General features: G+C 34.9%; 2 protein-coding genes across 8 annotated transcripts in view; one reads left to right on the top strand and one right to left on the bottom strand.

Moving 5' to 3' along the window:
* Nucleotides 1-11317, bottom strand: part of LOC134541511 (S phase cyclin A-associated protein in the endoplasmic reticulum) — a 236805-nt gene extending 225488 nt beyond the window's left edge. For 6 of the 7 annotated variants that reach the window (XR_010076648.1, XM_063385011.1, XM_063385018.1 and 3 more), the window contains exons 1-5: nt 11217-11317; nt 5301-5411; nt 4346-4504; nt 3269-3372; nt 770-916 (exon numbers count right to left, since the gene is read on the bottom strand). Coding sequence is in view for 6 of the 7 variants with exons in the window: in XM_063385011.1 (XP_063241081.1) it covers nt 770-916; nt 3269-3372; nt 4346-4504; nt 5301-5397 (507 nt within the window). In the remaining variant the exon portion in view is untranslated. Of the gene's footprint in view, nt 1-769; nt 917-3268; nt 3373-4345; nt 4505-5300; nt 5412-11033; nt 11158-11216 lie in introns of those variants that run through there. The other variant, XM_063385012.1, reaches the window with a different exon arrangement.
* A 397-nt stretch (nt 11318-11714) lies between these two features.
* Nucleotides 11715-17781, top strand: part of LOC134541685 (enhancer of mRNA-decapping protein 3) — a 48605-nt gene continuing 42538 nt past the window's right edge. The window contains exons 1-2 of the mRNA XM_063385301.1: nt 11715-11830; nt 14511-14679. Of these exons, the coding sequence (XP_063241371.1) occupies nt 14516-14679 (164 nt within the window). The 5' untranslated portion in view covers nt 11715-11830; nt 14511-14515. The remainder of the gene's footprint in view (nt 11831-14510; nt 14680-17781) is intronic.

The following is a 17781-nucleotide window of genomic DNA, read 5'->3' as shown; positions in this document are numbered from 1 at the left end:
AGCAATAGCCTCTTCAATTCTGTAAATCAACTCTGGCAAATCATTAGGTACCGGTAGAACGTAGACACAATCTTTTATAAAGCCCCAAAGGAAAAAATCGCACAGCGTTATGTCAGGTGAACGTGGAGGCCAGTGATAAAGAGCTATGTCGTCTCCACCATTAGGACCAATCCAACGGTCAGGGACTTCGTTCAACCACTCTCATACAAACAAAATGCATGTCGAACTGAAATTAGAGATTTACTCTCAGCAAATTGCAGAACACAAAACGCTTTACGCTCACGAGTCACCATTTTGCATAGGTGGTGCTGCAAGCAAGAAAACAACAAAGCAGTACTCGCGCATGCACTTATCTAAAACTGTTTAAGTTACTTTTTAATTGTATCTTGAACCAAAACCCTACAAAACTTACAATTGATACTATTAAAATTTATAACTAGGACATTCTTTTATGAACATACTGCATTATGTTCAGTGCACATTTTATTGTCCATGGACGAGTACAATCTCAGCTTCCTGAAATAACATAGACCAACCCGATATATTTAACTAACATATATTCATTATTTTTGACATAGTAAACTTAGTTTAAGCTTAATTACAATTCAGTTGTTTTCACCCAACACAACAGTTCTAAACTACTTACTGTCCACATACAGAAATAATTCTAGTGAGAATATTTATAACTAAATTTTTTGTTGTTGTTTTAAATTAAAAATGTCTGGTACTGCTACAAACAAGCAGGAGGGTGTCGCAGCTACACACTTGCCTTGCCGGGCGATGACTTCCTGACCTCCCAGGCCAGGGAGTGGGGTCGCTGCGGAGGGGGCGTGTGCTCGTACTCCCACTTCAGCCGGAACCACTCGATCAGGCTGTGGAAGTCCCTGGTGTAGTTCTCCAGCACAAGGATCACCTCCTGGCGAGCAGAACACAGTCGCAGTTCCCAACACGTATTCACCCATACAGTCTCTCGACATTTTTCACGTGACACAAACACATAAACAACCAAAACCACACTACATTTGAGTATTCAGTTTTAAAAAATATAGCCAACAAGTCATTTAAAATTTAATGAAACATATCTCTTAATGTTTGCTTATTACTAACCTGCCTGTAGCAAGGGTTGGAAAAAAAAAAAATTTAAAGAAAAACAAACAACCTGTTTTTTTTTTTAATCTGAACCAGTTTTTTTTTTGTTTATTTGTTTAACCAGGTTTTTTAATACGCTAGTTATTTTGGTTCTCAGCATGCTCAAATGAAAGCCATACATCATGCTTTCTGCCTCTCATGTTGAACCAGAAAAGTTACAACATCAAAGAACTGAAGTCCAGCAAACCTGCACATCCGACTGGGACTTAACCATAGAAAGGGTATATTCCCACAGGAGGAGGATTCTCCATAGAATGGGTGTTTCTCAATGAGTGCGGAATTTACAGTACAGTCGAGGATTTCCCACAGAATAGGAATTAACTATTTAATATTTAGAGGAGAATTTAGCTGGGTATGATTTACAACTTATTCAGATTATTAAATGATAGGATCTTGATTAGTATAAAAATGATCTTCCAGTAAATCACAAGAAACATTAATGACCAAACTTTTGTTTTTATTAGAGTGGAATTAGACCTTTCATAAAAAAAATTATGACACTATTTAAAAATACATTATTTAAAAAACCATTTGCTTTTTTTATAAAAAACCATTTGGTTTTTTTCTATAAAAAACCACTTGGTTTAAATCATGGTTAAAACCATGTTTTAAACTAGTGTGGTTTAAATCAGCCACCTCTGCTGCCAATCCTCTATAAACTTTATTAATTTCATAAAAATACATATTTTTACAATTTTTTAAATGCTACTTTTAGACAGTTTGGTTAAAACAATATATGTATAACACACTATGACAAGCACAAAAGGTCTGCAATGGGACCCTGTCCTTATACAGAATCAAGTGGGAATACTGTGTTGTTTTAGTATCAACATTACTAGAAAAATATTTGTTGTTTCAATCAATACATGAAATGATATAGCCAACAAAACGGTTAGTCAAGGTAGAGAGTAGGCCACGTAATTTTACAGTTTGTAATATTAAAATAAAATAAAATACAGTTTCAAGTAATGCGCAAAAATTCTGAAGAAAACTACATTTACAATAAAGAATACATCTAAGGAAAAAAACTAAAGTAGCCACAAAGTAGACCCTCAGGTCTATAACTTTGAATGTACTAAACAATTAGAAGCTTCACAATCAGAAAATAGAGTATTCAAGAAATTCTACACAAATATTACAATTATGATGATTAAGCACCAACTTCTTGCAACTAAGGGTAGAAGAAAAAACATGCAGCTACGTGAATCTTAAAGTAATTAAGATCCTTTATGTACAGAAAACTCCACAAGTAAATGGTTTGAGTCTCATCAAAAAGAATATATATTACATTTACAAAATATTGAAATATTATACTAGCTTTACTGTCCCTAATTGTTGAGTACAGAACAGAGTGAGACAAGCAATTATAGGAGACAGTAGCTACCTTGACTGTAAATAAAAATTATGCTAATAGTGAGATTTTTGAGGCTACGGATTGCTGTGTTACCAGATGTGCGAAGCCAATGGCGATCTAGGCATTTCAAATGAGGATACGAGCAGAAAAAAATAAAATATTATACAAGCACACAATTTTAACATTGCCTACTGAAACAGACTGTAGAAAAATTAATTTAAATTACTGTAAAGTATTGTCCAGGCACAACACACTTCAACGTACTTACGATACATCCACAATAACCCTGAAAACACAGAAATTAAAAACCACAGGTACAGACTTAGCAGGAATAAGAACAGAAATGGGTAGGCTGGCTTTTAAGAAAGCAGCGAGGCTTAAACTGCACATGCAAACCATAAGCCAGAAAACCAGCTGGGGTGGGGCGACACACAGCAAGACAAAACAACAAAGTACCAAGAATTACAAGCCTCAGCACAAAAATTAACATTATTCATTTGGAATTTTCCAATAAAGTTAATAAGCTCCTGCTAAAAAGTAAAAATTTATCATTCTGTTGGGAGTGGTTTCAGATTAATATAGCTTGCTTGAAGATATAAAGCTTACATTTCTGCAAAAACTCTTTTTACAGAAAATAATGTAAGTTGCTAGACTTCAAACAGAAAAAAATGTGAATCATATGACACAAAAATGATTGGCCAACACAAATCGGGGAACTATAAAATTTTTAATGCTTTACTTACACTGCATGCATTACGTACTTACCTTACACTCAGATACACTTTCATCTGCTTCGCAAGTTTTATAGATTTCATCCATTGCTCTTTGTAAATTTCCAAACAAGAAGGCCCAGTGTCTAGCTTGTAGTTCTGAAACAACAGACACCATATTACTCTTAACAAATGTTTTTTATTTAATCATAGTTAGAGCTGAAACGAGATTGTTTCGACCACCTCAGAATGGCAGTGGAACGGCCCGTAAAACTGTTCTGTTTCTTCCTGCTCTACTTGCCCACCTCAGCAACGTGGATTGTACAAGACTAGTACTTCTCGCAGTCACGAGTCCGCTACTGTGTTTTCTGCCAACAAATATTCTATCAGCTTGTTGGAGATGCAAGCAATCTCGAGGAGAGTGGAAAGTTGCAGCGAGCTTGTAATTACAGGACTGTACTGTACTATTAAAGATGAATATTGGTACACAGTACAATTCCACCCAGTGTAATCTATTTGGCACTACCGATATTTAAATCTTTAAATGTGTGTAAAATGTGCAAACATTTTTTCTTGGTATTGTGAAGCAGAGTACATACCCACCCGGTGTACTCTATTTGGTGATACAGGTATTTAAATCGTAAAAAGGGAAAAATGAAAAACTAAAAAAAATATATATATATTTTTTCTTGGTATCATGAAATAAAGTATAGTCACACCTGGTCTACTCTATTTTGCAATACCAGTATTTAATTAAGTTAAAATTGTGAAATAAATTGTGATACTGGTATTTAGTTGGTAAAAGAATCCCCAATTTCAAGAAATGTACTATTGGTAATGTAATATAGAACAGAGTTTGGGGTTACGGGAATTATATTCTAGTAAACGATACCAGAAAACAATAATTATAAGAAAAGATACAAGCGAAAATAGGGATTAAAATGTTCCCCCGCCCAAAACTCCCAGACTCCCAAGCTTGCCCCTACAGAAAATAGGGGTGGTAACGACGTAAGTGAAGCCATCTTGGTGACCTCATGAAAAAATAGTACGGTATCACTCAAAAGAATGGTCTCGCATGATACAACCAACACATGCTCACAATCCAGGCTTTGTCGTCCCATCACAACCCTACCTGACTTCTTGTCCCGACCGGTGGACGCCGAGCGCACTCGGGAGCCAGGCTTCAGGACGTCGCTGGCTCGCTTGCTGGCTTTCTGCAGCTCCGCGTCTCCGGGCGCATCCCCATACGAGCGCGGGGACGTGGGGGGCTTGCGGGCCAGCAGTTTTGCTCCTGCAGGGACAATGTTTGAAGTTCAAGGAAATATCATTATTTCCAGAATAAGTTTGTACCAAATTCAACAGAACATAAAGTTTAATATAACTTTTTTCATTGCGTATCTCTTACTGAATCACTTTAGAATTGCAAATGCTCGCCAATTTATTTTTATTGTTCTTAATGTAACTGTTTACAAATTATTTTAATTGTAAATATGCAGCATGTGTCAAAATGTGTTTGTTTTACAAAAAATAAATAAAAAAAGATAAACAATAAAACGAAAATTTCTGTTTCATAAATGTAAACTTCACTAAAAATATGGACATCAAATCTTGCCTCTAAATATAGGTATAAGAAAAATAAAGCTAACTTTACTTAAAATATGTATATATAATTTAACTTTCCAACAAAAAAATGTGTTCGGTACTTTTTCTCTCTTTACACTTGCTTTTTATTTTATTTTGATATTACTGACCGGCTAAACTTGCTGCACAGCCAGGAAATTTCAGAAAATTGAAGATTAGACTAAACTAAACTATACTATGCATTCATCTCACACAATGATTAAAGTGGTACTAATATTTAACATACACTTAACCTCCTAATGTAAGATTTTATTTTAAAATGTTAAAAGATTTTCAAGCATCTATAGAAAGTCTCATAAATAGACTTTTGGTTTTTGCTAAAAAATTTTAATTTTTGAGAAATGTGGACTTGCTTTTTGAAATCACGAACTGGATACTGATAATACAGTTTCATGGGCAACTCAATTTGAAACTTAGATCCTAGAGAGAACTGCTTGAACGCTCACCTGAATCACACCCCGTTGTGTCCACCGGCACATTGAAAGCAATCAAGTTTCTGGCCTCTCTGCCCTCTTCCTGAACCAAAAGACGGAGTTCTTCCATGTCCTTGAGAACAACTGTAGGCACACACACACACACACAAACTTCTTTACCCATCCTTAAACTGTGCTCACACGTCGCTCCCAATGGACCGATATAACTATTTTAAGATTCTTTATAGTGGATTCCGGACATACTGCATAATACATGTTAAAGCCCTCTTTAGACTAGGAGCACCCAGTAATGCTAAACACTTACATTGAATGCCTCCTTTATTTATAAAAAGTCACATTAACACAAAATTACTGTTATATCACTTTATTTTATAGAATTTCAGTCACATAGAAAAAGAAATAAGCAGAAGACTAACAGAAAATTCAATTATTTTCTTTAATAAAAAAGATTAGCTCAGATGTTGTAACTGTCTTAAAATAAAGAACCCCAGTGAACATTAGTGAATGTTACGACATTATTACCTTTTAAAGAAAAGCATCTAGGGGCAATATTAATACACAATTTTGAGTTGAAGGTGCCACTGAAGCTGTACAAAAATTTTATTTTATGTAGGTATTGTTTGTGAATTTCTGCTGTTTTTGAACACGAATAATGACAGTGGCAGCATTTCTCCATTATCTCATATTTCAGCAAGGCCTATTTTAGGTATAATTTTTTGTGAGGTTTTCAGGATGATTTTAAACCTGTAGAGCTTTCAATAAATATATAGGCCCTACCAAAAATCCCATAGTTTTACAATATTTTATTATTAAAGATGTAAAACAATTTGTAGTGTAAAATATTTTTGAAAAGATTAACATATTATTACTAATTATTTAATGCAAGGAAAGTGGTAGGCCTATTAAATACTAATTTCACCAAATATTTAAATTTTAAAACATTAAAGATGATAACAAAGGTAAATTTTACAATGCTAAGAATTTTTTTTGGAGTTTTTTATTTCTGATGTGCACCACCAGAGTGAGCAAAGCAGGTACACTTGCCCACCTGCAGTATTGTGTCACTTGAATAAACAAGTTTCAGAAACACTGAGAGTTGAATCGGGATCAACTGATGTCAGTCAAGCTACAGTTGTGATATTCCAAATTAAGAAAAGTCAAAAAATCAAGTTTAGAATAAATACATTTTTGTAGTTGCCTAAAAAAAACTCACAGGCCATCAAGAATGATTGCCTGGATTAAAAAAATGTCAGTATGAAATAAATATTTAATGGCTGACAAGTGTGTCATGCTAAAAGGTTCAGGAAAGAGTGAAGATGGTGTAACCCTGTGCGACAGTGATGCTGGAAACGCTACATGCGCCGAGAGCGGGACTGGGGTTGCAGGACTACTTTAGTGGAAGTGGTGCGTGGCAGGAAGTGACTCGTCCAACACAAGGCTCAAGTATACCAAACTAAAACAGTTTTTTTTAAATTTAAATTTTTAACATGCCCACCATCAGTTGGGGAGTTTTAAGGTGGGCACAAGATACAAACAGGTACAAAGGACAATCGTAATCCCTACAGGCACCCATGTAGGCACGAAGTGCAGGTAGGCCCCACCTGCAAGGACAGAACTCAAACAGACGGGCATTACCAGCAGATAGCCAATTGATAGTTACACTTGTGACTGGGCTTACGAGGCACTGCATACCTGCAAGGACTACAGCACACAAGAAAAACACAATAAAACAATACAATTCAAAACAAGACAACACAAGAACAGGTAAATATTATCTTTGAAAGATTTGTGCAATGGGAGTGCATGACTTGATGTAAGTTTTTGGACATACGCCATTGCTAAGAACATTTTCTGCTGAAGAAAACTATTGTGTTTGTTTTATCTTTTCGTTTTGTAGTGTTTTTGTTTCGTTTCAACCGTTGTGCTGAATTTTTTTGGGTTCAATATTTCTGTGTCGTCATCATTTGTGGGTTTTTTATCGTTCCCTTAGTACATTTTTCTTTGTTTTTCTTTGTTTGTTGACCATATTCCTGTTACAGAATATTTTGTGGTGTTTATATCCTTGTTGACAACAGCAATTTTTTGCTTAATTTTGTGTTTTTTTTGTCTTTTTTTGGGTATTTTTATTTATTTCTTTATTTTTTTGTTTTTCTTCAACATAAAAAGTTCTTAGCAATGGCGTATGTCCAAAAACTTACATCAAGTCAACAGGTAAATAGATACAAATATCAAAAGATAACAATAAATAAAATAAAATCCCACAAAAGATAAAATTAACAAGACCATAAACCATTTTTTTTAAAGACATTTTGGTTAATTCATTGTTACGAACGCAGACAGGACCTTGACACGTGCCAGGTTCGGAGCTGGCTGGTGGCCGTGCCAGGCCACTGGTGTCACGCGCTGTGTCACGTGCCGTCCACTGACGTAAGGCATGCCACGCGTGCCTTACTGGATTACAAGGGTCGTCGCTACACACTCCCCCCTCTGTTCCCTGTGCATCGTCCTCCCTCGGCACTGTTATCTATCGTCAAGCGGTCTTGGAAATTCCGTGGGCCGCCACGCGAAGTGTGAACAAGTGATGCTATTCTCGATGTTTCGGGCATCAGGTAGGCCCGGGATGACGCGATTCGTCACAGCCGCTTTCATCTGTCTGGAAAGACGACCCACCAGTACTTAAGCAGCGACGCTGGCCTCTGCAGCAGTTCCCAGAGTGAAGGGAAGTGTGAAGAGGGCGAGAGACCCCCTCAAGAGTGGCGCGACACGGAGTGACGAGCTCAAAAGTGTGCGACTGAGTGACGCGAGACTGTGAGTGAGAACAGGAACGAGGTGTAAGGGGCGAATCACTGTCAAGCCTAGCTCCAGTGAGGAGTGCGAACTGCGGAACTTGACAGGCATTGAGTGCTTGAGAATAAATTTTTTTTTAAGTGCCAGTGATTTGTGATTGGATATTTTTATGTAAAATTATTTATTACTAATGTAAATAGTAGTAATTAATAAAACTATAGATAAACTTAATCGGGCTATCCCTTAAAAAAACCTAGTTCTCCCCACATAGGTTGTAACAATATAATACAAAATTGATGTAGGTTATAAAAATTTAAAGAAGAAAAAAAATCAGCAAGTTTACATTATAAGTTACTAAGCGGATATCATATTATACAAAATTGTGGTAAGAAATAAAAATAGTTATATATTTCCAACTAAACAAATCCTTATTGTAATGCAATGGAAATGGAAATGTTTGCAACCACGAGAAAAACATCCAGATGACCAAACTTTTGAATACACTAAAATCTAAAATTACACAATGTATATACCACATTTTCTGTGTGTGTGAGTATGCATGTGCATGTATGTGTATGTGTGTGTATGTGTACACACTTACACACACACACACACACACACCATACAGTACCATTGGAATAAATTTATTTAATAAACTACCTACTTATAGTAGCAGTGAGTTACAACCATTTTAAAGAATACATTTGTAACTACTTTGCTTGTTATTAGACCTTTTGGATCAAGTTCACTACATGATAACATACTTACTACTGGTTGGAAAGAAGTAAGGGAAATGTGTGATATCATGGAAGGGGCTTATGATATCAAACTTTAATGGAGAAATGAAGAGAAATATAGTATGAAATATAGGTAACAGCGAAAGACAGAAGAGAACAATGAAAATAAATATTAATGATAGTGTGAGTTTTGGAGCATTCGTAGTTTGGGTAGGAGTGCAGTACATAATAAGTGAAATGGAATATCTTTACAAAGTAAATAAATAAGTACGTACACAATTAGTATTAAGTAGGTAGTAAGAAATTGATTGAATATGTGTGGCAATGAGTGTAGTAGTCAACCAGAGAAGAGCACTGTCTTGTTTATGTATATTAAATTAATATTATTTTTTTATGTTTGTGACATGCCCACGGATAGTTTGAATCTTTGCATATGGGCACGACATGCAAACATATAATACACATGCACACATACAGATTATATAAATACAAAATACAAAAGAAAACAAATACACAAAAAAATGGAGGCACAACAAGTGGCCAGGCACTGCAGGTAGAACTACTACAGTAGAAAAGAATGTGTGGCTGTGATTGGAGTTGAGACCAGAAAAATGACGGTTCAGGTTTCACGATACAGAATGAATTAAATGGAGGAATGGCAAATTTTTTCTCACTGTCAAATTAAAATATACAAGAAAAATATTAAAAATTAACTATTCTTGCCAAAAAACCAGGAAAGGTAACTGGTCTTTTATGGCTTTTGAATGTTTTTGATTTGTAATTGTTTTTTATGTGCATTTTGTTTAATGAGTAAGGAGAGAGGTGTGTTGTGTGTGTTTCATTTGCAATGTTAGATGAAAAATTTTCTTTGATTAGGTGAATCATAAATAAATGTACAAAAAGGCTCATTTTCCTATAGTTTAGTTTTGCAATAGTTCAAATGATAAAAATAAGGCGAAAGTTTTGGTGAGGGTAGGTCAGCTAATAAAAAAGAATTATGTACATTTACATTGTGTTGTGATATGGTAGGGATATTGATGAAGTCATCAACAAGGCTGTTTTGAAGCAATTAGGACCTGTAAATTCTTACAGTACAAGCGCGGTAATGGGTGTTTTCGACAGAGAAGATTCACGCACTTGTTTTGCACAAGGTATTGTTGAGAAAATTTAATTATAGTGTACAGAATGTTTTTTTGGTAGGTATCGTGTTTTATATAGAATAGGTAGGGCTGAAGTATACTTTATGATACCTGAGAAGTTTAAATCACAGTAATATACATTACAAATGTACAAATATGGTATGGCAAAATATACAAAACCGGGACAGTAGTATAGAATATGATACAGTAAATATACAATGAACTGCATCATGTTTTGTACTAGAATAGGTAAAGCTATAGTATAGAATACAATACCCTAAAGTTAGATTAATAAAAAAATTAATTTTGTGCAAAAAAGCATGTGAATGCTCCACACCAAAACCCCCACATTCCTACACTTGTAGAGGTGGTAATGACATCAGCACTGCCATGTTCATACTGTCATCAATATTGTTATGGTATTGGGATCTAGACCAGTCCTGACCTTTTTATCATTAGGATGAATATTTTGATACAACGTCAAAGTTTTGATTATTGGATTCAAACCTTTATTTGCTACATTGTCTAGCCTGCATTTCCTTTTGTTATTTTAGTATGTAATGTGGAATATTGTTATATCGTATTTTCTGACTGAACTATTGTGACATGTTGGATTTTTATTTTATTTTATTAATCTTGGCCAGAAACTAATTGATGTCATACATGTCAAATGGGCCAATAAAGCAATTAAACTTAATATAGCCACACCTTCAACATGTACGAAATAACAGGGCTTTGGAGTTGATTTAAAAATCACAGTTAATCACAGAGCAAAACATTTAAATATTAAGTGACTGGGTACATTATAGCAACATATAAAACAGAGGCCTATGAAAGTACGATAATGCCAATGATTACAACAGTTTTATTTTCAGCAGAGTGAAAACTAACAAGCAAGAATGTTGCGACTGGAATATGGCTAAAATCGCAAGTGAGGTAATATTAAAATGTATTGTTATTAATAAGTATTTTCGCAGCATACGCATTTATAATTATTTAATTTTTAAATTTAACTGTTAAGACTTAATGTCTAATTATCAATTACAACCACTACGATTTAAAGTATTGTAGGTGATGACTACCTGCAGTTTAAATTATTATAGAAATAACAATCAATTATTAATTTGGATAAAGCACGTAGGAACAAATGACAGCTTCATGTAAACATAACCAAAACAGGTAATTTATTTACGTACTACTGAAACAGAATTCATAAAATCTTTTTTTTTAAACCTTGCAGTTTACTTACGCATTTTAACACTTACTTTAAACATAAAAGTTGCCCACACAATCAGAAAAATCTGTAAAAATCATTTTAGAAAAAAAAACATATATTTACATAGCACATGACAGCTGTACCTGCAACTAAGAGTCATTTTTGTTCGATTAAGCCACTTTCCTAATTCTCGTCAATTTTCTTTACGTTTACGTTCGGTTTAACGGAAACAATGTAGCAAAGAGCGTTTTAAAATATTAAAACAGCCACAAGTGTGAGAAATATCAAGTTATTTTCTCGATGTACGAAAAGGTGCAGTGTAAATTTGCACAAATAAATAGCTTGTTTAAAATTTTCCGCAATCAATCTAAAAAATATATATAAATAATTATAACAAATACTACAATGATATGTTAATCAAATCAGATAAGATAGGGATAGGTTTAACCCTGTCAAATTGCTCTTAACGGCCATAAGTTTTGTTTTGATCACTATAATGGACCCTACTCTAGAATAAAGTTCTGGAACGAGCCCAGAGTAATTTTTTTATCATTCAATGTTATTGTTTATAAAATGAACTAATAAAGTCATTCCCAAAGACAGAGAGTTGGTTATTCCATTTGGTCATATTTTATTTTTGTTAAGTCCAGCAAAGTTATTGCGGTAAGTTTTAGTTTTCCGTGATTCTTGAAACAAATTAAGGATTTATGGAACATCACTTTTTATGTCAGTGTTCTTTCATGAGGGAAAAATTTACGTATATGAAAATACTTAAGTGTGTTTGTTTGGTGTTCGAGAGCTTGGGTTATGTAATGTTAACTTAAGTTTTTGGTTGAAATATTCATGATGAAATAGTTAATATAGTATGTTGTGTAACCAATATGAAAGGGTTACGTACGAAATAGCTAGGCCATAATATCTATAATTTAGAAAATTGGTTTGCGTACTCAAATCATACACAGATGCATTTGGTAAATATGGAGAGTAGCGGTATATGCGAAAAAATAATGCTAAAAATCCGAAAATACTTTTATTCTATGCTCTTTCACTTCCTCTTTTCAAATCAACTGGCGGAGGTAAGAAATTCCAAATACTTTAGGAGATATAGAATTTTTTAATTTTGCAATACAACACCTGTACAACTATTCGACAGCTGCCATTTTTGTTATTTTGCAGTGTGTTCGTGAATGCGTAATATATAAAATGGTCGATTAGGTCATGTCAGTTACATTATTAATACTTTCGATAAATATGTAGTTGAGCGGGATTTGCGAAAAAAAATGTTAAAAATCCGAAAGTACCTTTATTAATATTTTCTTCAACGTCCTCTTTTCATTAAAAGCGGCGGAGGTAAGAAATTCCAAATACTTTAGGAGATATCAAATTTTTAAATATCATCATATGTAGTTGAGCGGTATTTGCGAAAAAAAAATGTTAAAAATCTGAAAATACCTTTATTATATGCTCTTCAACTTCCTCTTTTCATTAAAAGCGGTGGAGATAAGAAATTCCAAATACTTTAGGAGATATCGAATTTTTAAATTTCATCATAATACCAGTGCATTCATGTGGCATGGTCCATTGTTTCTTGTTTACGAATATCTATTTTTTTTTTATAATGAAGTCACGTGATTGTTCGTGATAGGCCAGAATTCAAATGAACCAATACTTACGTCATTATTTACCTGACCTAATCGACCATTTTCATTAGTAAGGCATTCACAAACACATGGCAATAAAAAAAATTGCGTCGGTCGAACGATTACACAGGTCTTGTATAGCAAAATAAGAATGGCAATATCTCCTAAAGTATTTGGAATTTCTTATCTCCGCCACTTTTAATGATAAGAGGAAGTTGAAGAGCATATAGTAAAGGTATTTTCGGATTTTTAACATTTTTTTTCGCAAATCCCGCTCAACTACATATTTACCATACTTTCAAACTAAGCGGACATAAAAAATAATGTGAATTAATTTTAATGGCTGTTTAGTTTTAAAATATTTATAATGTAACTGACCTGACCAAACAAACCGGGACAAAGGATGAACAGTAGGAACTAAAATGGTCGATTAGGTCAGGTCAGTTACATTATGAATACTTTCAAACTAAGCGTACATTAAAAATAATATGATTTAATTTCAATGGTTCTTTAGTTTGAAAGTATTTATAATGTAACTGACCTGACCTAACAAACCCGGACAAATGATGAACCTTAACAACTCAAGTAAAATTTTGTTGTTACTTATTACTTGCGCAACAATATCCAAATTAAAAATAAGACTTTAAAATTAGAAACGTTAAAAACCCACCTAAGTTGGAGGCGGGTACATTTCCTTTGCCATTATAAGGAAATGATGTAGTCGTTCACCTACGTCATGATACCTCCGACGGAACATGAATAAATAAATAAATAATCACGTATTGGTTCATTTGAATACTGGCCAATCACGGAACTGTCACGTGACAAAATAGTCCAATAAGAAACATAATAGATACTCGTAAACAGGAAACAATTGTCATTACCGCATGAATACATAGGTATTGTGATGAAAATTAAAAAATTCAATATCTCCGAAAGTATTTGGAATTTCTTATCTCCGCCGGTTGATTTGAAAAGAGGAAGTGAAAGAGCATAGAATAAAAGTATTTTCGGATTTTTAGAATTTTTTTTTGCATATACCGCGACTCTACATATTTACCATGCATTTTTGTTATTTTTGTTTAGAATACTACCCAATCTTAAGAAGCCTCCCATCCACACTCCTCTCAAACCCCCTAGAACCTCGTTTAAAACCACATCATAAATGCCTTCACATCCCTAACCTCCAGCATCCACCCATCCAAATCATTTAATTCCCTCCTTGTGCTCTTAAAAAATTATTGTTGTGTCCTCTCCATCCTTCAAAACCTAAACATCGTTAACTTAACTTCTTTTAACAGCCTTACCAGCCTGTCTGTTTAACTTTTCTCCCTGAAGCCTGCCCCACCCTAAGACCCTAATCATCATCACACTAATATTTTCTCCTTCATATCCCCGTCACCAGTCGGGCTGCCCTCCGCTACACTTTATCTAATTCCTTCACCTCTGACCCTACGACCAGACCCAATGTGGCAACAGCATATTTCAGGATCAGCCTAGCATGCCCAGAGGACATGGGACACTAAATTGAATTTGTTTTGTTTATTTAGGTACTTTATTCTATTAGCTCACTTAATAAACACAAAAAAAAATTATTTTTTTTAGATATGTTTGCCTTGCCATTAGCAAGGCCAGAGCAGGGATGTGGTTGCAGTGCCGTTGGTCTTGCCACACCTCTGTCACATGTGCTGCGTTGTGTCCAGGCGACATGCCGGAGCGGTGGCTGGGCTGTGTGGTGTCGGTCGATTGTGGTCCTGTCGAAGGCATCTACCAGGGCCAGATCGCGAAGGTCGATGGGAAGGCCCAGACAATAACACTGAAGAAGGTGTTCCAAAATGGAGTGCCATCTTCATTGCCAGAAGTGACTCTGCAGTAAGTGCAATTTATCTTTAGGGTTTTTATTTTTGTTTAATGCCTAATGTTTGTAGAAAAGTATGATCGCTTCTTTATTGAGATGTTGTGGAAACTCAAAGAAACAACCAAAAATATTGAAATGATATGTACAGTTTCAACTATCATCCCTGATAAGAGTGGTACAGAAGATACAATTCTAAAAGAATATGTTATTTAAAACAAACACAGCGGAATTGAATTTAGAAGTTATTTTGCTTTGTTTTTCTTTGACTCACTTGATGATCTATAAATGTTAATATATGCTACTATGAGGGATGTTTGGAAAATAAGTTTCCTCAATTTTATACCATAAAGAAGCCTTATTTTTTATATATTTATTTTATTTTTACATTTGTAACATGCCCACTTACAGCCGGAGGCTTTTGCAGTGGGCACGACACATACACATAGACAAGATACACATACAGAGAAACAGGTGACAAGCGACAAATGGGAAGTGACCAGTGACAAGTGAAATGTGTGGATAGTGGTCATTGCAAAATCTGTGGACATTCTCCCCCACCCCGACGGCACCTAGAGCAAGCAGGCACAGGTGCGAGCACAAATGGCCGACACACGAAGATGAGGCCACAACTCTGCAGCGACCCAAATCAAGACAGTACATACACAAACACAAGAACAAACCATACAAATTGCTCTAGTAGTTGCAATATTAATAAGAGATACACAGTTGTATATGATTATTAAGTATGTAAAACAATTATTAATGATAAAATCAACAAAAAATTATTTTGAATTTGTTTGAATTAGAGATAATTCTATAAAGACAATAGGTAGTTACAATTATGGACTGTACACAGAGCTGTTGTTAAACGGCTATTAGACTGGGGCACTCCAAGGCCAGTAGTGTCTAAAATATATTAAATTTGATTATATTACTGTAACAGTTATAAACAAATAGATCATCTAAATAAGCTGTCTTTTTTACAAAGTAAAGTTAAAGAAGGTTGGGTAAATGTTGTACAGTTAAAAATTTTAAGAATTTTATTTTGGATGTCATTTTTATTAGGTACTATCAGTGGTGTTAAATTTATTCCAGATAACAGAGCAATATTCTAATTTTGTTCTAATTAGCACACAACAAAGGGAAAGGACGGAATCAATGTTAATATCATGAAAGGTGGTGTAATTAATTAGAGCCAGTGCTCTATGGGAGCTAGAGATTAGATAGTCAACATGGTGATGAAAGTATAGTTTAGAATCTAATATGACACCAAGCATCGTTAATACCGTATATACTCGTGTATAGCGCGCCCTTTTTTCCCTTCAAGTAAAGGAAAAAAATAAGGATGCGCGCTATACACGGGGGAAAAAAAGTAAGGGGGTGTGGCGGGGAGGAGGAGAGGAAGTCGTTAACTGCCGGGTGACGTTTCTGGCCAGCCCCCACACATATATACAAGCAACAAGGCCTCACTTTCACACACAATCACACACACTCACGCACACACGCACACAACCTGGTCTCTCGCGCACACACGCTCACAGCGCACGCACACACACACACACACACACACACACACACACACACACGTGCGCGAGCAAGCTCGCACGTCTCTTGTTTATTTTTAGACCTCCCCCTCTACAGAAAGCCAGCGCAGCTAGTAAAATAAAAGAGAGAGAGAGAGAGAGAATGTTGACACCGGTCCCCCCTCCCACTTCCTTCGCTTCCTCGTCCCAGCTGCTACTGGTGAGTCATCTAATCCTCAGCGTCTCCGTTCCTGCCTCCCTCCCTCCCTCCCTCCCTCCCTCCCTCCCTCCCTCCCTCCCTCCCTCCTTCCTGACCACGTACGATACAGCGCTTCATTATCTTCCGTCTACACAGCAGAGTTTAAGTATTTTCCTGACGCATCACCACACATCAATTTAAATTATCATTTGTTTCATAAGTATTTACTTAACAGGTACCACAAAACGTTAGTAATATTTATTTATGGGAAAAAAAATGTTTTTTCTTTGGAATTTGTTGCATAATCGTGGTGCGCACTATACACGAGGGCGCGCTATACACGAGTAAATACGGTAGTTGTAGTTTTAGAGATTGGATTAATGTCTAATTCATAGTTGTAAATGATATGTTTATATTTCCTTGTGAAGGTTATGAATTTAGTTTTTTATTACTAAGGGTATCCAAGTGTTGTTTGCACCATAAGTTAATTTAATTTTTAGTAACACTCCTCATGTGTGGTTATTATTCTTTAAATTTTTAAATCAACAAAAAGAACCCCTATGGTGTGGGACAAAACCTGAGGTATGTCGTAAATAAAAGTGTTAAATAGAAAGGGTGACAATGTTCCTCCCTGAGGGACACCTGAACTGGCTTTACGCAAAGAAGAATTGATATTGTTAATTGAAGCAAAGAAGGATCTGTTATTTAAGTAGCTAGTAAACCAGGAAACTTAATCCTCATTTATATCTAAGGTAGATAATTTAGTTAGTAGGATGGAGTGATTAACAGAATTATAAGCTTTGGCAAGATCAAAATAGCATGAATCAGCCTGCCCTCTATTATTACATTATAAATTGGATTAATGAAAGTGATTAAGTTGGTGGAAGTAGTCATTCCATGTTGATTGTCAGATAGTTTGTTGTTTACTTGAAAATGTATAAGTTTAAAAATATTTTTTTCAAGATAATTGGAGATATTTAATTTAGAACCATTTTTATGGACGGGAGTCACTTTGGCTATTTTCCATTGATCATGAAAAAAAATTTGGGAATTTAATTTGGAATTAAATGTTTTATAAGAGGTACTAGTAAATTATAACATCATTTTATAATGAAATTGGATATGCCATCTGGATCGGTTGACTTAGATGATTTGAGAGCCTTAATACCCCAAAGAACAATACTTTCAGAAACAGGAAATATTGATATTGTATCAGTGTTAATATTGGTTGGGGTACATGGAGGCGGCGACTAGTTCGTACGTATTCACTTGAAAAATACTCAGCGAAGCATTAGATAATACCTCGGGATCATTAATAACATCATTCATTATTTTTTAAAGACATATCTTCATAATAACCAATTTTCATGATTTTTTCATAATGCCAGATGTTT

This window comes from Bacillus rossius, assembly GCF_032445375.1.
Source record: "Bacillus rossius redtenbacheri isolate Brsri chromosome 4 unlocalized genomic scaffold, Brsri_v3 Brsri_v3_scf4_1, whole genome shotgun sequence".
Lineage (NCBI taxonomy): Eukaryota > Metazoa > Arthropoda > Insecta > Phasmatodea > Bacillidae > Bacillus > Bacillus rossius.
Note: the sequence above shows the minus strand (reverse complement) of the source record. Positions and strands in the feature narration are given on the sequence as shown.